The following is a 22,624-nucleotide window of genomic DNA, read 5'->3' as shown; positions in this document are numbered from 1 at the left end:
TTTTTTTGTTTTTTTTTTTTTTTTTTTTTTTCTTTTCTGTAGAAAAGAATTCTGAAGTACATTGGTGGGAGCAAACACTACTAACAGTTATCAAAGTATGAAAAGTACTCTCTGCCACGGTACACAAAAACTAAGTATGGTGTGGTCTGGGAGATATTTGAATGAGAAATATTTTCTTTCTCCTCTCATTAAATTTTATCCATAGTACTTCTTGATTCACTGGAGAAATTGCTGATGGTGAGGTCAGAAACAGAGCTGAATGAAGAATGAAAGATCTGTTTTGTGGAGAATTTTGAGATTCAGCATTTTTCCAAATTGTGTCAAATATCCAAAACTAGTTTGTCCAAATTCCTTCTCTCCCAAATGTTTTAGGTTGATCACAACAGTTAAGTTCTGAGCAATTTTCATATTTATATTAATTATAGTATAGTTACAGGGCTCTTTTCAAATACATTTCTAGTAAATTGATCAATCTGCCTCTAAGGAGCTAAACCACCTCCAATGAGGGTCTCTGATTTGCAGCCCCACCATTGTCTGGCCATGTTGCTGTGATGGGTGCGAGTGTCATTTTCAAGCCTTTCTCCTTTAGAGACTTGTAACCAAGCTTAACACAGATACGGAAACAATTTTTTTTCGATTTCAGAAAGGGTTATTTATTCACTCTCTGGAGATACAAACCAATCAGATGTGAGAGTTCAATAATAAAGGACTAAATCCACTCTTCAGTCCTACATCTTTGTCTTTCCTTGTGAATATTGTGTAGGTTCCACTGAGCTCTGGCTTCCTTATACCTAAAATACAGTTTGCAGCATTCTGTACCTCTCTTTGCCACAGTTTTCTAACTGGAGTGCAAAACACTGCAGCTTTTTTGGGTCCTACACTTGGACGGGAGGTGAATGTACCTGGTCAGTGTTGTTGGAGTCAGGTTTTCATAGAGTTATTTCACAAATGAAACATTCTTCACTATTTCTTGCTAGTACTTGATGTTTTCTGATGATTTATCAAGATAATATGGAATTTTAATCCTATCCTCCAGAGTTCTTTAAATCACTTGCAGCCTGATACTAAGTTCACTTTCATGAATGTGCTCTCTATTTCTTCATCCAGATCATTAATGGAAATATTGTCAGACCTCTCCATGATTCCATTTCAGATCTGACAAGCAGCCCTTGAAAGCTACTCAGTAAGTGTGTTTTTTCCCACCAGATGTTTATCTACCTTGCAGTGATTTCACCTAGAATGTAATTCTCTAATTTGTTTACTGGAGTATCATCTAGGACAGTAAACAAAGTCTTATTATAGCTGAAGTATTTTATATCTACTTCCTCCTCTTATCCACTAGGCAAGTTTCCCAGTTGAGAAAGCAATTAGACTGATTTGATGCGATTCATTCTTGATAAATTCATGTCGGCTGGTTCTTATCACCTTTCCCATCCATTAGATGCTGATAAATTGTTTATTTAACAATTTTGTCAAATATTCTTGCTGCTGTCAGATTTAGGCTTGCTGTTTAGTAGTTCCCCACATCTTCCCTTTTTCTTTTCCGAAGACAGATACGGTATTTGCCCTTTTCTGTCCTCTCCATTCCTGAAAGACAGTTGTTAATGGATTAGAGGTTTCTTCAGCTGGTTAGTTAAGTGCTCTAGAGTGAATTTCACAAGATTCTGCCAACTAGAATGTATCTAAGTCATCAGAATATCTTTCAGCTTTCTGTCATCTGGCTTGCCGTTTTTCCTCTTAAAATCACTAGCGTTAAGCATCTGGCCACAATTAATGTTTTTGTAAAGACTGAAGCAGTGAAAGTATTGAACACTGGGATTTCTTTGTATCATCTGTTATTTGCTTTCCTTCTCTTCGATGTAATAGTTCTGTATTATACTTTGTCCTCCTTTCCTAGCGTATTTATAGTATCTTTTCTTGTGGCTTTTTTTGTTCTTTGATAGTTGTTACTCATTTCGCACTTTAGCCTTTTTGGTTGTATCATTTAAACACTTGCATCAGATTAATCCTAAGCTGTATGTCCTTGTTTCCAGTTTTTGTACTCCTGATTTTCAGATCATTTCAGGAAAGAAATCTGTTCTGTGCTGTGATTTCTTACGTGTTAGTATGATAAAAAAATTCAAAATGAAAAATGTGAAAAGTTTGGAAAAAAAAGAAAAGGTAAAATTTTGAAAATAAATATGGTTTTATTGTTCTCCCAAAGATAGAATACAGATTGCACATAGAAAATATCTTGGAGGATTTCAACGAATAGACACGTCTAGAACTTTAAAAGTATAAGACACGTGAAACTTATTCTGTGCTGTACCCAAACAAGCATCCCATGTGGTGAATTTTACAAAAGCCATGACAAGGTCCCATAGCTACCTTCTCGTGTTAATGCTTGTTTTGGGCAGGCTAGTCAGTGCTTTTGATTCTACAAGCACGTCCATGAAGTCTGTGAGTCTAATGCTACATTTGATACTAATCTTTTTTCAAAGCAGTATGTGACAGACACCGGGCTCAACAAATAGTTGAGTATGCAAATGATCACAGCATACTATCAATGGCTTTTTACAGCACCCTCTCATTTCATTCTTCAGTATTTTAACAGGGAAGAGTGCCACGTAAAACCAGATGTTTGAAGTTAAATGAATTTTCCATCAAGTCCTGGAGTGCATTTCCATTTTTAAAGATAAGCTTTGGATCTTGTAGTGAGTTTCCAGGACTTCATTGCCTGCTATGCAGCTGACACAGCCTGTGAATTAAACTCTAGTTTCTATTGCTTCATTCACTATGCAGTCTAGATATCTGCTTTGAGACAAACGTGTGCACTTCACACAAAATTAAAACTGCCTGAAAGCGTTGGAAGGTGAGGCTCAGGCACTTGGATGTATGGTCTCTCCTATGTTTAGTCCTCCTAGTGATTAAAACTGAACTTCCTTATATTTGGAGCCCTCCTCCCAAGCGCCATCAAGACAATATGTGAGTAATTCTGTGCTGCAGTAGATCTGAGAAACCAAAAGTGACTTCACACTCAATGTTAAAAGTATCTTACGAGTTTTGAGGACTGGAGAAGGGTATTGCCATAATTATGGTCTAAGTGCATTGGAGCTTGGTGATTGAAGTATAACATTTTCCAGAGGCCTACTCATGTGGGAAACCTGGGTTTCGTTTGCTTCTCCAGTCAGCTGTGTGTCATTGAAGTGGATTTTAAACTATCAAGTCAACTATTTAGGGAAGATTTTGGTTTATGAAGCCACATACAGGAATATACTTGTGCATGTTTCATTTTCTTCGATTGCAAGGTCTCTGATCTTTATTGCCATCATCCTTCTCCCTCAGCTGATCATAAATAAGAAAAGTTCTATGCTGTTTCAGATGTACGCTTTTGTATTTAACCTTCTGGCCTGTTTGTCTTTTAAAGAGAGTTAAAATCTCCTGTATAGCTAAGGAATATAAGCTATTCATTACTCATGAATATACCTGTCTTCACCCCCCATCTTCTGAGGATGGAAAAACAGATAACAAGAGATGGAAAACAGTGAATTATAAGTGTTTTGAGTGGGAAAAATGAGGACTAAATCAGCAAGAGCTTGCTGCAAAGTAGGTATGAGGTCTGCCTGCTTTGTGAACAACTTTACGTCTTTTATATGAACAGTTAAGGATTAGAGTGCATATTGAAAATGTGTGTGTACTGGATGTTTCAATTTACACATGGTAACGTCATTTGATGACACTTAATGTGTCCTACTGTGAGATAGGTACTTTTTCATAATTACACATAGCCTTTCAACAGAGATAACCAACATTTTGTTAGTAATGTTTGAGCCCTTGTTAAGGTCAGGTGTATACTACAGATCAGAGGGGAAGAAACAAATGTATGGTGCTTTGGATTCAATAGACATTCTAAGGTCAGAAAATGGTAGTAAGTTAACATTAACCAAAGCTATTTGGGAACAATCCAAGTCAGTTAGTTGGAGGGAATCCCAGAAATAATGGTATCTAGCTATAACCAATAGGAAAAAAGTACTCTTTTATTTCTTAATTTGGAAGGGGAGTAATCATAAATAAATAATCGGTAAATAAGAAAGCCATCTGCAATCTAGTAGGAAATATTGCTGGAATAAAGAACCATAGAGGTTGGAAGGGATCTCTGGAGGTCATCTGGTCCAACCCCCCTTCTCAAGCACGGCCACCTAGAGCCAGTTGTCCAGGACCATGTCCATGGCTTTTGAATATCTCCAAGAATGAAAGATCTCTGAGTCCCTCCAGAGTATCTCAGTTATTTCTCATAATGTTGGAATCAGGTGATGTTGTTTATGCATAGCTTAAGAAAGACAAGCATGATCTTACCCCTTCAAGAAAAAGATAAAATAGTGAAACGTAAAAGCCTATGTTCTGTTTATCTTTTATGGGGAAGAAGATAAGCAACAAGAGTAAAACTCTCGTAACAATAAGGGTAGAACTAGTTCAAAAAAAGATCAGAATATGTTAACAAACCACTAAAATCATGTCCTCGGTTTTGTGGATGAACCTGCGAGTACGTGGGATGTGAGAAGTTTAATATATACATCATGAACTACTTCAATGCATTTAGCAGTCTCTGAAACACATTAGAATGGTGTTTCATTTAGAAGCATCTACACTACGGGAAACTATTAATGGTTTACATTCCAGTTACGGAAGATGTACTTGAATGGAATGCCACTAATATTTATCAGAGACCTCTGAATTTTCCCATTGAAACCAGGCATTTCTGATGATGATGATATAACTGCGAATGCACACCTGCATGACATGTAACTAGACTTTTATCAATCACCTCATGAGGGGCATTGTTTTGAGACATAATACTTTAGTATTTTTTCTCAGTCACACACAGTTGTTGATCTGAAATGGACTTTAGTCTGTAAAAATGACTTCTCCACGATCAGTTGAGCATCTAGCCCTAAATGTGTTCTGCTAATTGAACCGCAGAACTAGTCATCAGTATTCTGTAGAGGATTTTTCCTTTCTTCTGTTCAGGCTGAACTTTAAAATCGTGTTATTCTTGTGTGAGATCAATGTTTGTGATTTATTTTGAGATCGACATTTTTAGATAAGCTCAATCAAACCTTTAAGGAAGATAATTTTATCTCAGTACTGCAGCTGTTATCCGATACTGCCTTTGCTCATAAAATCCATTTGCTTTTAGTGTGATGTATGAGTAATAATACAAAATAATGATATTTTCTGAGATGGAAACAGGAAGAATGTGAACATAATTATTGCTATTCAATTATAAAGTGGGGCTTATATGGCCAGGAGATCACTGTTACTTCAGTTATAAGTGTCTTTTTCCTACAGATGTTAAATTTTTAATTACCTTTGTGGAGGTATTTGCCATTCTGACCTAGCCTACTCTGAGTTCCAGGACTAGAGTCTCTTCGAGCTAGTGTTCTTTTCTGGAACAGTATTTGGCTTGCTAAAAGTTTCCCTAACACTATTGCAGAACTGGGGTTTGCGTGACTGTCATTTCAGATACGGTACTTTCTAGTTCTTAGTAGAAGGGGGTTGGCATTCAGGGCGTAGTAGAAGGGTGAGCTATGACTCTGTCCTTGGCTACTGGCCGTTGTGGGCTACCCACCTCAACCAACCTACTGCAGTGTATACCTTTCCCTAAAATCAAGAGTTCTGAAAGATTCTGCAGTGCTGATTATTCTCTTCTGAGATGACCTTGGCCTAGGAGAGTTTCTGGAATATAATATTTGGTGGGTACTTTGCATTTTGTTTCTCTCTGTTTGCCTAATTCATTACTCACCAAACCTAATCCTGAAACCTGTATTCTCCATTGGAGCCACTCAGAAATTTGGATATAGAAATGCTGCAAGTCTAAAGAACAGATTCTTTTGCTGGGGATTAATTATTATTTTTTTTTTAAAGCCACCATGGGGAGGAGAGATTAAATCCATGTTTCCTAGATAGTGACTATACTGATGTACAGTGGGCTGATATGTTAATGTGTAGTGCCTTGTAGATGACATTGTTTCCCTTGTTTTTATATGGCTAGATATTGGGAGGAATATTATCCTAATTCAAGATGGATACCACTACAGAAACTTGATACATAATTGTTTAATAATATGAGGACATATGCCCCTCATTGGCAAGAACTGAGGTTTCAGTTCAGTATGCCTTCACAGAAAATCTCTGAGTTACTACTGGAGGAAATATGTCTAATTTTGAAAGTTGTAAAATGATGCAACGTAAGTAAAGGAAATAATATAAGAAAGTCTATTATGACAGTCAACGACAAATCTATTGTAAAGTTCCTATACAGAAATGACTGAGCTCGTTCGGTTCTCGTGTACGTATTTTCTGGGGGAAATGCTTTGTTTGGTGCAACCAGAGCAACCATTTTATGTCTTTTATAATGCAAGGATGGTGTGAAATAGATAATTTCAATATACCTTGTGTTTAATACATGGTGCAAACAGGCACAGGGGCTACAATTTACTATGCTGCCAGCTGCAGTATAGCACGAGGTTTTGCCACGGGAAATGCAAGTACATCTGAGATGGCCTGTCCCACCAGTGAGGGAACATATGCTTCCCCCGATTTACAATGGATAGGAGAATGCACTGGGACAGTTAACTGCCAGGCAGTTGATACATGATATGGTATTCCTGTGTTCATGCTCAAAGCTGCAGTATTAATAATGGTAGAATAATAATGCTGTTTCTGTCCTGGAGTTTGTTACAGACCCTGTGATGCACTATGAGGTTGACAGTCCAGCCATTCACAAGTTCCCTGGCCTAGACCGATCCTGAGAATGAATTTTGTCAAGTTAGTCAGAGTTGCATTGGGGTTGTCTTAGTATGTCTAAACTCTGTATGTCAAAACCTGTATGTCAAATCCAGAAGGCTTTGTTTGGCCAGTAGGAAAACTGGCTATTGGGAGCTCTGTGGCCATCTTCTGGATGTTTAGGAAAATGCATAAGCTGTTTGCTCCTATTGAGCTGAATAATGGTAGTCTGGCATACATTTAAGTAGTAGCGTTTTATTTTCTTATGGCTATGTACGCATTAGACTTGTCAGATGTATGTTGTGCATTTAGAAAAATGTAAGTCTTAAAAAAATCTCAACTAATTTTTATTTTGTGTTATTTCTTCCTATAATTATTTAAGGACCACAAATAAAAGCAAAAATGGTAGATGTCTCTGAAGTTTCATTCTTATCAGAACATCTGTTCTATAATTTCAGGTGTGTATAACATATGAAGATATTGCAAGTTTTTAAGCTATTGTAAAGCTCATCAGGAATAATGCAACAGGCAGGGATTTTATGACTTGCCATTTCAGAAAGACCCAAACTCGTACGGTGCCTACTATTTTGAAAATTAATTTTATGCTGTTGAATTGAGAGCATCAGAAGTCTAAAAATCACGCTTCAGAGAGGAATAATACCACTGAGTGGAGAGGCATTAGGTACTGGATTAATTGTATTTGTTGTAGGAGAGCAGCAACAAATAAAACTCTTCTGCTAAGAACTGCATATGAAAGAGCTAGGCATTTTTAAGACGCATGGAATTGTTATTAACGATATACATTTTTCTTCTGAAAGAAAGTTCATTTCCTGGTAAGCTAGAAATTAAGCAGAATGTCCTAAGCAGAAAGTTTTTTCTTTACTGTGGAAGATACTCATTCTAGACTCAAAAGGGAATTTATTTCATTAAAACATGGTGCAGATACATTTTGGGAGGTGGCTTTTTCATCAAAGAAGATGCTATAATGCTGTAATGATCATCATCATTATTTCTCCATTCTTACCATTGTGCTTCTGCAGATTGCCAAAGGGATAGAAGATGGGGAACAGAAATCCAAGATAACCATGTAAAGAATGGTTTTGTATATGTATGGGCAATTTAATAATCCATGCTAATTTTTAAAAAAGGCATGACAAACAACTGGTTTAACATTTTAGGTATAAAAAAGCCATAAGGTACATGGCTAATACAGTGAGATATGCTTTTGGGCAATCTGCTTAATGTAGGCGTGATAATAGTAATTAAAGTATAATAAGTATTGATAAGTTGCATTGTTATTACACTGTCTGGTAGTCATGTTTCATTTAATCCTAGTGTGCCAGACCTTTCTTGCAATCAGAGAGTACATTTTTCTTCCAGTTCTCTTCAAAAACCAAGCTATTGACAGGATGAAAGTGTTCTAGTTGAGAGAGGCTGTGCTAGCATGAACAGCCCCACTCCAGATTTGTTGCTGATCAGAGATGGCAGTAGTTGTGGCTGTGGAGCATTTCTGAAGGACCGTGAAAGCATGTTCAGAGCAATTACTTTATTGTTCCAGTACCCTTACAGCACAGAGGGTCATTACACTCAAAAGTAGAAACAAGTGCCCTGAATCTGTCTGTGTGATTCACCAGACAGCTGAGTGGGCTGGGTACTTGTGATGCCTGATCAAAATTCAGCACCCTTAATTACTTGTAAAAGGGAGGATTTTTAAAGACGTAAAATTGGCAGTTACATGCCTGACTAATTCCCACTGTAAACCTTGTCTGTGAGCCTTAGCTGATGATGGCAAGCAAACCTCTCACTCCGTTAGTCTGAACACTGCACTTACTCATTGCAAAAAGTAAGAATGGTAGGACTATTGTATAGTTGTCAGTCATAGTATGATGTAAAGCTATAGCAAATGTCTGTGAGAAACAGCTGCTGTGAGAGAAAGGGTAAAACCATACTCCTTTATTTCTGAAGGATTTGCCTTTGACATCAGAAGGCCTTCCCCAACAAAGGGAGGAGAACTTTTTCAACAGTCCCCTTCTCATCCACTGCTCAGTGACTTGAAGCAGAGCAATGATGAAGCAGCCCTAAAACTTCCGTCCTCTACGTTCACCATCACCCAGAGTCAGGCTTTAAATGCTTTAAGCTGAGAGAAGTCAGAAACAGTTGTTCCTAATAACTTACATTATGACAAAGCCATTGGATTCAAGCTTGAACAAACTAGGTGTGTCAGTTTTTCTGGTATTAGAGCTTTTTGGTGATTAGGATTAAGTTGTGATGAAAAATGGCTGCAGTTTGAGGAAGTGACTAAATTGTTAGGTGGAAGGCTTTTAGTGTATGGACATTTTGGCTACACTTATGGATGTTTTGCTTAAACCTGAAACATTGCTGTTTCCATTTAAAGTAGTTTCATGGAATGGGCTGTCCCTTTGTCTCTAGTACTCTGTGATTTTTACAATGACATTTTCCTATTTAGAATATATAAAAAATATTTTTTTCCTCTTTTACATTGTATGAAAGCCACAGAGAAAAAAAAAAACAAACTACACAAGGTACAGAGAGAACAAGCAATTATTTGTTGTCAAGTATACAAAATAAGCGAAAGGAGAGTTTTCTTTTTGAAAACACTGGTATCTGGATATTAGCAATTACATGAACCAGAGATAGCAACCATTGTTACCATTACTTTGTAGAAATTCAAGTTTTTTAAATTGTCCATGGATTACTTGAAAATAAAATAACTGACAGTAACCTATTAGACTACCAAAAAGTCAGGAGTATGCTAAGGGTTAAGAGAATAACAGAAATCCTAAACACTCTTGTATGATAATTATGACTATCTCTAGTTGTGTTCTCAGGATTCTGGATTAAGGTGTTTTATTTTTTTTAACTTTATGGTAATATATGCAATGGTTTTAATTTTTTGAGGAACTACTTTGTCAAAACTGGAGTACATATTATTCCACCTGAGATGTGCACCCAAAAAATCACGTCGTTGTTGTGATTTTCTGTCTATTACACACAGGGTACAAGTCCCCCCTCCTCTCAACTTCAGCCATGATATTTTGTCAGTTTGGAAACTGCAAAAGAAAATTGGTAAGAGTGGGCACACACTAAGTGTGTGGTGCAGTAGTGTCTTGGAAGAAAATGAGAAGCTTTTTTACACCCACCTTTTTATGGGTTAATTTATCCCGGTCTCTGCTAACGGAGTTGTATTATCAGTAACTAATGGAGTTTTGTTAATGTTAATGGAGCTGTGAAGCCATAACATAAAGATCTGTATGACTGACAGTATGGTAAATCCTGCCTCCAGAAGAATCACCATGCCAAGATTACTGTAACAAGCTCCTTAAGAAATTTCTTCCCAAGAATCCTTTTTCTTTTCTCTTGATACCACATCAGAGAGAGAGAGGTAAAAAGAGTTTGCAGGTTTAATTCTGTGATTGCAAAGACAAGTTTTCTAAACTTTTAAAATTTTATTTTGGCAAGATGTCTTCAGAAACTGCTCTCTCTCTACATGCTTATCTAAGAAATACAGTTAGTTTTGGTGTCTTGCTACTGTTTGCAACTTAGTAAAGAAGAAATTTGAGGCGTTCTGGTCAATTCAATTACTCATCTTAGTCATCTCTAAATTCAGAGTAAATTCTGGGGAAGCAATGGGACTTATACAAAAAAAGCATTTTACTAAAAGCACTCCTTTAGATTATGGTGTTTTTCAAATTTTATATGCTTATGTGTAACTTAATCAGAGAAGTTAGTGGAGCTTTTTGTGTGAGGCATACAGTTGTATATACAGTTTTTCCCATTTGCTATTTGGTACTTTCAGTACTGATCTTTGATTAGCAACATAGGCAGTTGAATAGTAAAAGCATTTGGCATTTTTTGGAATGGAGTCCTGGAAATGGCAGGGTTGCCTTTTGTAGTTTCTTTTGCTATACTTGAAAATAATATTTTTAACAACTGAGTCAGCACAGGGAAAAATTGCTCTTGCATCTGCTCCCAGGTTTCAAAGAACCATTCACAGAGCATCTGTGAAAGCAGAAAAAAAGGGGGCCAACCTCCAATCTGAGGAAATAAACCCCTATCAAAACAAAATGAACCGTCTTAACATTATGGAAAATTGCTGAGAAGAGGTAGTTTGTCTGTTTAGAGGGAGCATTTGTGGTTGTAAAATGGATTGACCTTGGTTATGCAAAATACATCCAATGTGATGGAGAGCTGGTTGATGGAAATCAGGTTTTCAAAGCTGAGATAAAGAGAACCTTGAACTATGTTTTTACTACCTCCAAGAGAGCAGTTATCTTCTCTCTAGTAAATGCCCATTGGGGATTCAAGAAATTCATAACGGATTAAAGTCCTGTTGAATGATTCAGGTTGGTGCAACCTGCTGATTATACTGTATGGACGTTAGTGTAGTGTCTGGGCCAAATAAAAGTTTGAAGTTACTAAAACAGGTTAATTGCTGTGAGGGATAGAAGGGTTAGGCAAAATGGATCTTTTTCAATACAATCTACTTTATAACTACTGAATGACTGAAAATATTCTGTTAACTCCTGGCATATTTCTTATGTGTTGATCAGGTCTTAAAATTGTAATTGCAGTTCTCCTAGCACTTCACTGTTTTTAAAACAAAAAATTGATATAAGGAAGTCATCTAAACTGAGAATTAGCCATATAAAGTTAATGATTAAAAGCACAGTAAAAAGCCAAAGAACTCCTGTAGTTACTGTATACCAAATAGTAAGAAATAAAAATGTCATGGAAATAAGCTTATACTGCTGCAATCTTTAGTGTGATCTGAGAAAGAATAACTCTCCACTCAGCTGATACTACATATTTCGCAATATCATCTCTTGCATTCCTTGGAAGAAGTTGTCTTGATAACATGGTATGAATAGAAAAAAACTTTCAGATGTGTGTTCTTCCTATGCCTGGGTACTTCTCTATTTTCACCACCAGGAGATGCTTTTCTTTGGTTTTTGAATTGAAGTTCTAACCTGGAAATGTTTCTTACCGAACCTCATAGGAACTTGGGAAACACTTTGCTTTCAATAAGTCAGAATTTTCAATGTGATAACATTAAATGTATGATTACTTGATCTCTCCATGTGATATGACTGAGGCATGTAGATGTGTTAAAAATTCTGAGACCAGCTGTGCATATTTAATGTGCTACAGGATAGTCATAATTAAAAGAGTTAGATGACATGATGGAAGGAAGCATAGGAAAGCCTCAGGCAGGCATCAGCAGAAGGGACAAGAGCAAATAAACAAGTTCTTGTTCAGAGGGTTTAGAAAAACTGTTTTGCATTCTATTGTGAAATTTTACTTTGAGATTTTCCTCTCTTTAAATTCCATCTGTTTTCACAGAATCATTTCTACATTGAACCATGGAGAAAGAGAGAAGAGTCATGTCCATGTTGCCCTGTAATTGCAGCATGATGTTATGCATGCTGGTCAGGGCGAGATTTGCATAATAATGTGTCCATATGTAAATATTATGTTGCTGGTTTAATTTTAGAGAGCAGGTAGAAGTATACTTAAGCTCATTGTCACTTTACTGGCACATCTGCTGTTTCCATTTCCATAGTTTTTTGAAAACTCATTTTGATAATATTGCAGCTGAGGAAAGTTAAGAGTATATTGTTTCCAGGCAATTTCACTAATGGAACAAAGTATGATACATTGTATGGTACAGCAGTGTGCAGAGAACAATATGTAACTTTTCAGATTAAACCTTACTTTTACTTACTGTAGGAAAAGACATACATAGAAAGAATGTTTCTAAATCTTCTTTTTTTTTTTTTTAATCTGTTTTGTTTTCAGGCATTGCTATTTCTGATGAACTTGATAAGGTAAGATTTACTGTATGCCTAATGAACAGTAAAAAAAAGACAGATGGCTGTGATAATCTTAGGCAATGACAGCTGCATCTCCCTGTCCCGGCATACACACTTCAGTTCTGTTGGGTTCAGAGGAAGTTTGGGTATGGAAAGCTATATGGGTAAGTACAGTATATGTTGATACATTAAGAGCTTGATCCATGATGGGCTGTCAACTATGGAAAAAAAATCTCACTGAATTTAAGAGACTCTTGATGAGGCCATGGAAATGCTTTTGATCTTGATACCATCTTTGCTTAATATCGTCTGCTGGGTTACTTTGTGTACTTTTGGAAATACTTATCTTTAAATACCTTTTATTCATGAAGTCATGAATTCTGCATTCTCAGATATAATTTGTGAGAATATTTAGGAAGAATTTTTGCTCCCTAGGTTTGATCAGGAATGCACGGGGCATAAAGATCAGTCTTCACTTCCTTGCTGAATGCAACAAACAATGATCTCTTCCGTTTTGGCCCTTTTGACATATTACACAATTAACATGAATTTTAGTTTTAGCTGTAATGAACTCTATGCTGGAAGAGTTTTAGTCAAGCTAATTTTTCAAAGTTCCCAAGGAAACAGAACACCTTTCTCTTCCCTAATCTCACCAGTGAACAGCAGTATACTTCTAGTGCCAAGAATCTTGGGTTGTGTTCTTGGTGTTAGAAACCATTACTATCAGGGAAATAGGATCAAAAGGTATATAAGACACAGGGATAATGTCTAATATGGGAGACAATTTTTTAAATATCTTTCCTTTCTCCTGGTAAAATGAGGGCACAAACCTCTCTGACACAAGTCCATATAAAATATCTCCGCTGGGTTCTCCAGGAAAGGCCAGTTAGACAAGATTGATCACTGTTACCATGCAGTCATGTGCATATGGGGCTGCCATTTCAAAACTATGGCCTTTACTTATCATTTTGCCCTTGATTTTGCTTTATTTTGTTGTTCATATTAAGAAAATAACAGTATCTAAGTCTTCCTTCCTACTATTTCCTTAACTGTGCTCAGAAGTGATGAGAAATACAATTAGAAAGTCCTTCCGTTAGAACCCTTACCTTGAAGAATACTTACGAAGAACTCCTCTTCATTTGGTTTTGTTTGTTGAAAAAAACCTATGAAATACTGTTTGTGGGAAGAAAAAGACATTTTGGCTAGGGCCTGTTATCACGTACTTTTTACATATGTTTTTTAGGTGATACTTCTGTGTTAATTTTTTTTAAACGGTGATAGATTATTGTTCGAAAACATTCATGTTTTTTAAATTTAATTATTCAGTGTGAAAATTGAGATGGGGAACATCATTGGTGAATTTCCTCAGGATCCAGTCTGAACGAAGAGTTAATTTTCTTTTTGTTGCCATATAGTTTATTGTTTGTGATTCAAAATTGGAAGGTGATGGGTGTTTTTAAATAAAACTTGACATTATGTTATGTACATTCAGTAGCATACATTACCTGACACCTTTACAATACTGTGTCTGCTTTAACATCTGTTTCTGATGAGGACAGGTAAATTGACTGTTCTTGAAATCAAAAGTTCTTTGGAAAGTAAATAAAAAACCAAAAAATAAAGCTCTTAACATGCTTCCTTCGTGCAGCATTCCTCAACAGGCTTCCAGGATAGATTTACAGAAGAAGTGCAATTTTTCTTCTCCGTGGACTTTAGTGAACTTCACTTCTATTTCTTGTTTTGCCCCTTACGGATTTTTAATGGACATAAAGACTAGTTCTGTGTTAAGAAATTAAGCATAGCTAGGACCATTCTGTTGAATCCTGCCTCTTAGGAATGACCACTTACACGAGCTAATTCCTGAAATGTTCCTGTGACTTGTTTCTAAGTGTATTATTTGGCATGGGCCAAAAGCAATCAAAGACTACCTGATAGTGGTTTAACATTAGACAGAATTTGGTTCCATTTCACCTGAGCATGTTCCCAGGCGTTGTTTATTTTTCAGGTATAAATGTAGTCAAGTTCATAGTAATTCCTTTCCCAGAAATACATGCTGATAATACAGCTTCCTTATCTAGGCTATGGCAGCGCTGAATCATTTTTCAAACCTCATTCATCTGTGGTTTGGATTAACCGTTTAACCCTTCAGGTACATGTCATGGGTCTAGAACAGCATGCCCAAACTTGGCATTGGATTCTGTTATAACATTGACATTACATAGATGTCATGAGAGACATAAAACTAAACACAATAATAAATTCTTCTGTATGCTCTTCCTTGCTTTATTTTTCTGATGATCGGGAACATTCTTGGGGATTAGGACAGAGCCCATAATCCTGCTGTTTTTATCTGTATTTTAGATTATGAACTCAGAGAAAACAGAGAATGCATGTGTATGTTTCTTTATATTTGTTTCTCCTTATGTAAGTATTTTTTAAAAAAATTATTTCTTTCTGGCTGCAGTAACCTCTAGCTGCCTTTGTCAGAGGAGTACTTGATCAGTATTGTTGGTTGATGTAACTCCTCCTCCAAGTAATCCAGTTAATTAGTCAGTTGCTTAGTTACTTGAGCATTTGGATTTGGAAAACCAGTTTGCTCTGAATTACAATCACTTTTGTGGAAGGGTGTTTCATTTAAACGCATTCTTGTCAAATATCTTCTATTATTAGCTTTGTGCCAGTACTTAGGGCTTCAGTCCAAGACAGAGGTAGAGAAAATACAGGCAGACAAGGTCAGTCAAAATGGAAGCTTTCAGTTTGACACAGTCTAATAAAATTTCAGAGTTCACTGATAAAATTGCAAAAAAAAATCTTAAGATTACTGCAATTAAAACAGATTTATCATATAGATTCCTTCCTTTTTCATCTCATTTACTTCAGACTTGCCGAGTTTGGCGTTCAGTCTCTCTTGATGATTCAGACCGTGTCTCTAGGCCATGGAAGCTATGTAAAATCAGCAACTGGCACTGCTTGCATAAGGAAAGAAAATGAGGAGGGATGCCTTGTGACTCGCAGATTTTAAGGCTAAAGTGCAGAGTTAATGTAATACAAATTTCTGAATTGACTCACCCTTCTTACCACTGCACAGAAACTATGCATGAAAGTGTGCGGTTTCTAAAGCTTCTCAATAATGTGAAGAATTTTATGTACACAGACAAAGAAGTTGAGCTAGGATGTTAGTCTTTCAGTGAAATTCACAGAATTCTAGTTTGTTTAAAAAATTATGGAGGAAAAACCACTGAATTCACTGCGAGTTTCAGGGTTTTTCCTAAGACTGTTAGGACACTTCCCTGGGAAGTAGAAGTTCAAATTCACACAGAAGTATAGACTAGTCATACTACTGAAGCTCTGGTGTCCTGTGTGAGTGCTCTGACCATGGGGCTTCTGATGATATGCCTCGTCTATAATTTGCTGCTGCTGGAAGACCCTACTTCTGTTTATGTCACAAAATAAACTGTAATATATGTTGTGCTGTAGCACATCTGCATTGTAAGATACATTGAGGCGGAATGGAGCCAGGATGCTACAATGCAGAAATAGGTTTAAAATGGGTTTATGTGATTGTATCCTTTTCAGCAATATTTCTGAACCAGGCCATGCAAAATAAGGAGTCACACCCTTTACCTCTTGCCACAGTTGAAGACTGACTAAAATCTGTAATATATGTTGTGCTGTAGCACATCTGCATTGTAAGATACATTGAGGCGGAATGGAGCCAGGATGCTACAATGCAGAAATAGGTTTAAAATGGGTTTATGTGATTGTATCCTTTTCAGCAATATTTCTGAACCAGGCCATGCAAAATAAGGAGTCACACCCTTTACCTCTTGCCACAGTTGAAGACTGACTAAAATAATCTCATTCTAATGCACTTTGAAAGGAGGCAGGGCAAGGTTTGTTCATCTTCTGGCTTTTGATTCTCTAAAGAACACTTAGTGAATGTTTTCCAGGCTTTTTTTTTTTTTTTTTTTAAACTGCAAATACTAAGACTAGAAGTATTTTCTTTTTAAATAGATGAGATGCTCACATAATCCCAACATTCCATGGATTGGTGCTTTACGTAAGCTCCTGTAGTGGGAGCTCTCAGAGCTCTCACAGGTAGTATGAGAACTGTCATAACATTGTGAAATTTGTCTGGAATTCTCAATAATATCTTTCAGTCACTTTAAACATTAATAATGGGAGACAGCTAAGTGTTAGAGATCCAGAATCAGACTTGAGTAAAGACGATCTAATAATTCATAACAGATTTTGACCCTCAAGGTTAATATTAAAACATTTTTTTCTATGCTGTGTCTAGGATATACTTTCTTCTTACATGTAGTATTACTATAATGAACACAGGTTATAATTAATAAAATAGAGGAAACAACTACTATAAGTCATAAAAATAAAAACATTTCTGCTCACCCAAAAGTATTTCTCACTGTGGAGGTTCCCTCAAAATCCATATCAGAAATTAGAAATAATGAGCTTTTTAAACTATGCTTAAATAAATAGATACACAAATGTTGTTGTGCTCCCTGGTAGGAGTTGCATACTGCAACCACATCTCAGCCCAACGTGAAGATGAGATTCAGCTGTCCTCCAGTCTTTCCCTTCTTCTCCTGGTCTCCACATAAAGGAAGCTCAAGTGTGTCAAGTTGGTAGCCAGTGATGTGTATAAAAAGTGGATAACACCTGGACTATACCCTAAAATAATCCTCTAGGTTCATTTAGTGTGGATTTAAATACCTACCTGTCCTGAAAATACTCTGTGTACACTAATGTCACTGTCAATCTCTTCTGTTATTTATGAGGGAATATAAATTGGAAATCAGTTACGATTCTAAGGTTTATATATTAAAAAAAGCCCTATAAAAACTTGTTTAAGAACAGAATACTTCTTCTGAATTTATTGAAGCTTTTGAAGTAAGGTGCCAAATAAACGTACTGGTGTTCTCAATAGAGCCGTCTCTGATTCTCCATTTACTGTTTTCACTGTGGCTGCTTATATAGTTGAAAGGAGAAAAATAAATTAGGTCACCGAAACTGTGGTGTACTAATCTAACAAGATTCAAAAAGGAAAGCAAGGTGATAAAGTGAGGCAAAGCATGACTATGTAATGTAAATTACATTTCTATTAAGTAGAGTATGAAAGTGGTACTTTAATCCCTAGAATGTCTAGAAAAGAAATCAGCATAACAAGGATAGACACGGCATTCATGGTCTACTTATTCATATGCTGATGGTGCAGTGGACAGTGTCAGGAAAAACTTGTACTGAAAAAAGGGCAAATTTTTAGGTGCTTTTCATTTTCGCTTAAGGGACTGAAAGCTTTTAGCAAGATTGACACTGCAAGTTGTTGCAAATTTAACTACCTCCACTACCCTTTTTTAAATATTAGAAATTATCCTAGGGAGAAAGGGAAGGGAGAAAATGGCTAGAGTAGCAGGAATAAACCTCAGAAGGGACCAAATGGTTCTTACTTAAACTACTGTAGGCACCTTGTGTAATGAAGGCATTGTGGGCAGTGGAGTAATCTTTTTTCCTAGCTCATAGGCATATGATGGTAGTCACACCTGTGACAGGTTACGCCTGTCAAGTGACCAGAGGCCACTGCCATCTAGTTTGCATTACCTGACTATAACACAGCACCAGACAGATGCACAAAATGTGTATTTGTAAGTACTTAGAAGAAAGACACCAGTGGTTAGGTATTCTAAAACCTCTGAAGCTGTGGTGTTTTCCTCAGATTTCTCTCTTCTGTATTGGCTGCATTCCATTTTCAGTGGTCCTACTGTGTCATGTCAACCTTACAGAAAACAGACATTGTGTAAAAAGTGAATTAGTCAAGTGATGGAGAACTCTGGACAGATGTATGGAGGGTGGAGTGTGGTAATGCACTCACAGGCACATTGCAGAAAGCAGAACAAAAGAACAAGGGGGAATGAGTCTAATCCAAGGCCTGGGTCATATTTGGCTCTGTCAAAATGGAAGCTCTTGGGGTTCTGCTGAGCAGAATTACAGCGTCTAGCCGGAGCAGGGTAAATATATTCATATGAAAGCAGTTTGCAGACTTTTTTTGTTCGTTTGTTTCATTTCAGCAGAGGCCTCTACTTCAAACTGTGCTTTTACCATATCTGTGTCAATTAGGAAGAGACTTTAAAAATGGTTTGTATTTAGGAAGATGAGAAAATATGGTTGCTAGGCTAAGTAATGACTGTGCAGTACTTTTTCCAGATGCTCTTTGTTTGGAAAGCATTGTTTTATGGCAGGAATATTTATTGAGACACTGAGCTAGGTAACAGCCAAGGATTTGTTTTCCTAAAATTTTCTCTTGTTAAAGGGTAGGAATAGAATATATGTCTCCTAATTAGGAACATTGTATTTGAAATGTCTTTGCTAGCTTTATGACACTGAGCTAGGTAACAGCCAAGGATTTGTTTTCCTAAAATTTTCTCTTGTTAAAGGGTAGGAATAGAATATATGTCTCCTAATTAGGAACATTGTATTTGAAATGTCTTTGCTAGCCTAGAAGAGAGTTTAATTAAAGCAAAATAAATATTCCTATCCCATCATTTGATGTCTGTTTTTTTGCATACATGCTTGTTTTTTAGTTTGATTATACTGTCGTACATGACCCTTTATCTACAACTGTTCTAGTAACATTGAGAACAGAGATACCACTTCAGAACAGCTTTTTCATACAATTTTTAAGGACAATTTGTTTCCTTAATCTAAATTCCTAATATAATGATGCAAATCATCGCTATTGTTTTGAATGTTCCAGTTGGATTTTGCTTGCTTCTTGTAATCCTCTCCAGCTATCTTCTTCCAGTAGGTGGTTAAAAATATGAGTACTAGTTTCAGAAATGTGTTTTATTAAAATGTTAATACCATTTTCAGAATTGAAAGATACATTATGTAATTTCCAGCAGGGTTATTTTTAAAATGCCAAATGCAGATGTATTTATTAGTTTTGCATTAATTCATAATGCAAATAAGAGTGATGCTATTAATCTACAACAGTCTTTTGGTTGGGGTGTTCATTATACAAGTGACCTCATCTGTTGCTTAGCAGAACTGACACAGTGCTGGTTTTGAGTTGTGCGTTTATTAAAAAAAATTATAATTTTTCAAGACGATACTCCAGATTTCTACAGTTGCTATTGAAAAGTAAGAAAAAGGAGAGATTTGAGGCATCAGGGTGGGCAAATCTCTCTTAGAATTTTGTTAATGGGAATCTTTTCATTAGTCCATGATTGTTTCTGGGTATTTTGTAGCTCTCTGAAATGATAATGTACTGTACTGTATTGTTTTTGTACTTTTTTAATGAATAGTGTTATTTCCTATTTCTTCTTTTCCTTTCCTATTTACATGTGTAGTTGAGAACAAGCAGTGCAGTGTTTCTGGGTTTTTTTATTTCTCTTCAGGACACAACAGGTTTTAACACCCCGATTCTCAGACCTCGTGTGATTGGAGAATGGATTGGTCGTGAAGAGAATGATGCTGACCCCCTGGCTGCTGAGATGCTGCAGCCACCAATACCAAGAAATAAAAATGAGCAGTGGGACAGCGAGGATAGCAGCAGTCCTGGAGGAAGGTGGGATTTTGGTTCTGCCTAGAAATTTTATAATTTGTGAAGTGGATCTGTCTTTGTAACGCCCCGTTTCTGAGAGCAGAGTGCAGGGCATTTAAATTCCCACGCCATAGTGTGGCAGCATGCAGAATAAATGGAAGCTATTAATATGTGACTGGTTTCTTCTCATGCTTTTATATATGATTAACTTTATACTCATTTGCAATCCCATGTATAAAGCTATATGTATGTTGACAAGATTGGGGCCTATTGTGTAATAATTTTGTGATGTATAGCTTCATTCAGATACTTCAAACCCTTCTGTCTTTCAGCATTTGGTAGTAGCTGTTTGTTAATCTTCTTGACACTTTAGTGATAAATCTGATTTTCTCATTTAAAGGAAAGATAGACAAGGGAAACAGTATCTATGTTATTTTTAACAGGACTTTCTAAATTCATCTTCAGTTCTTATACTTAGCATCCTGGTGTTAATAACAATTCTTTCTCAAAGAGAAAATTGTATTCTCTGCAGTAAATAACTTCTGATGATTTATTGCCCTTGAGTGAGGGTGGAGGAGTATGTTTGTTTGTTAATGTGCTTCAGCTACATGGAAGAGATTATCATTTTTCCAAGGAGTCCATTTTCCGTGATTTAAAGATACCTGTTTATCACAGAAAGTGAAGTATTTACAGACTTTCTTTAAAAGGGAATCATGCTTTTTTTTTTTTTTTTTAAAGTGTAAAGCTTGTGCACTGCCTCTGTTAATTGCCTTAAACATCTACGGTTCTCCCTCAGCCCTGTAGCCTTTCTCCTTGGTTATAACTAGTACTCTGACTGAAGCAAACACCTTTTTCTTCCTCTTTTAAGAAGGCAGAAACTCTTTGCTTTCCCTTTGAAAAGGTCTAAGGTATTGTCACAGAATCATAGAGTAACTCAAGTTGGAAGGGACCCATAAGGATCATCGAGTTCAACTCCCTGCTCCTTGCAGGACTACCTAAAACTAAACCATATGCCTAAGAGCATCGTCCAGACGCTCCTTAAACTCTGACAGGCTTGGTGCCATGACCACTTCCCTGGGGAGCCTGTTCCAGTGGCCGACCACCCTCTCAGTGAAGAATCTTCCTAATGTCCAATCTGAACTTCCCCTGATGCAGCTTCATTCCATTTCCAAGAGAGGAGATCAGCACCTCCCCCTCAGCTGCCCCACTTGAGGAAACTGTAGACTGCAATAAGGTCACTCCTCAGCCTTCTATTCTCCAAGCTGAACAAGCCAAGTGACCTCAGCCACTCCTCATAAGTCTTGCCCTCGAGACCTTTCACCATCTTGGTTGCCCTCCTCTGGACATACTCTAATAGCTGGATGTCCTTATATTGAGGGACCTAGAACTGCATGCAATACTTGAGGTGAGGTTGCACCACTGCAGCGTAGAGTGAGACAATCACCTCCCTCGACTGGCTGGCTATGCTGTGCTTGGTGCACCCCAGGACATGGCTGGCCCTTTTGGCTGCCACGGCACTCTGTTAACTCATATTCAACTTGCCATTAACCCAAACCCCCAGATCTCTTTCCGTGGGACTGCTCTCCAGCCTCTCATCTCCCAGTTTGAACTGTGAATATTCCTTCACTATGTCCTCCATGTGCCTTCTACATCGGAATTCACCTCCCTGTCACAGGGAAACCAGTCTGTCACTTGCTGTACTCTTACAGGCTGTATTCATTAACTTTCCTCACATGTTGGGAATGTTTGTTATCCATGAGCACTTCTTTCTTCTTTTAATTAGCTTATTGTGGGGGAAGCTGCAAGTACTACTATTTCAAAGAAGTAGCAGCATGTAGTAATGATCCCTCAGCCAGACGTTGGACTGGAACCAACAGAACTCAGACACTGGGTCTCTCCAGTGCAGTTCCTGGGAAAGTAATGGAGTCAGCAACTGCCACTGCAGATTGATTGTGAGGGCCTGGGTTTCTTTTTCCTTATTCAGCAGTCCAATAAAGACACTGAATAAAGATCCGTTCCATGTTGCAGAGCAAATTGAGGATATTGTATCCCTTCTCTCAATAGGAAGGAGCAGAAATAAGCATCCCTGATCTCTAGACGGGAGCAAAGAGGTTTAGTTCTGAGTAACAAAGATGATTCAAAGCAGCATATTTTTCTCTTTGTAGAGGGTGGTACAAGCTGTGAGAAACCTCACAGCTAATGCTATAATTAAAAAATGTGATTAATGGCTTTGAGAATAGTATTTGCGAAGTCTTGTTGAGTATCATGACGAATTCACGTTGCCTGGCGAATGAAATAAGGAGAATATGGGGTACTTGATGCCAGGAAAGACTCATGGGACACTGATATCTCTGGTTTTTAGGTGCAGTAAGTGCTGAAGACCTGTTGAAAAATATGTATCGTTAAGTGGGAATACAGATTTTCAGTGGAAGTGAATAACTACTAAATTACATGCAGCATATGGGTT

General features: G+C 37.1%; 1 protein-coding gene across 1 annotated transcript in view; it reads left to right on the top strand.

Annotated features, from left to right (window-relative positions):
- CUNH8orf34 (chromosome unknown C8orf34 homolog) overlaps nucleotides 1-22,624 on the top strand; it is a 138,687-nt gene that overhangs the window by 11,421 nt on the left and 104,642 nt on the right. The window contains exons 4-5 of the mRNA XM_019471842.1: nucleotides 12,583-12,611; nucleotides 20,012-20,181. Coding sequence (XP_019327387.1) covers nucleotides 12,583-12,611; nucleotides 20,012-20,181 — 199 coding nt within the window. The remainder of the gene's footprint in view (nucleotides 1-12,582; nucleotides 12,612-20,011; nucleotides 20,182-22,624) is intronic.

This window comes from Aptenodytes forsteri, unplaced genomic scaffold (assembly GCF_000699145.1).
Source record: "Aptenodytes forsteri isolate BGI_AS27 unplaced genomic scaffold, ASM69914v1 Scaffold18, whole genome shotgun sequence".
Taxonomy (NCBI): Eukaryota; Metazoa; Chordata; class Aves; order Sphenisciformes; family Spheniscidae; genus Aptenodytes; species Aptenodytes forsteri.
Note: the sequence above shows the minus strand (reverse complement) of the source record. Positions and strands in the feature narration are given on the sequence as shown.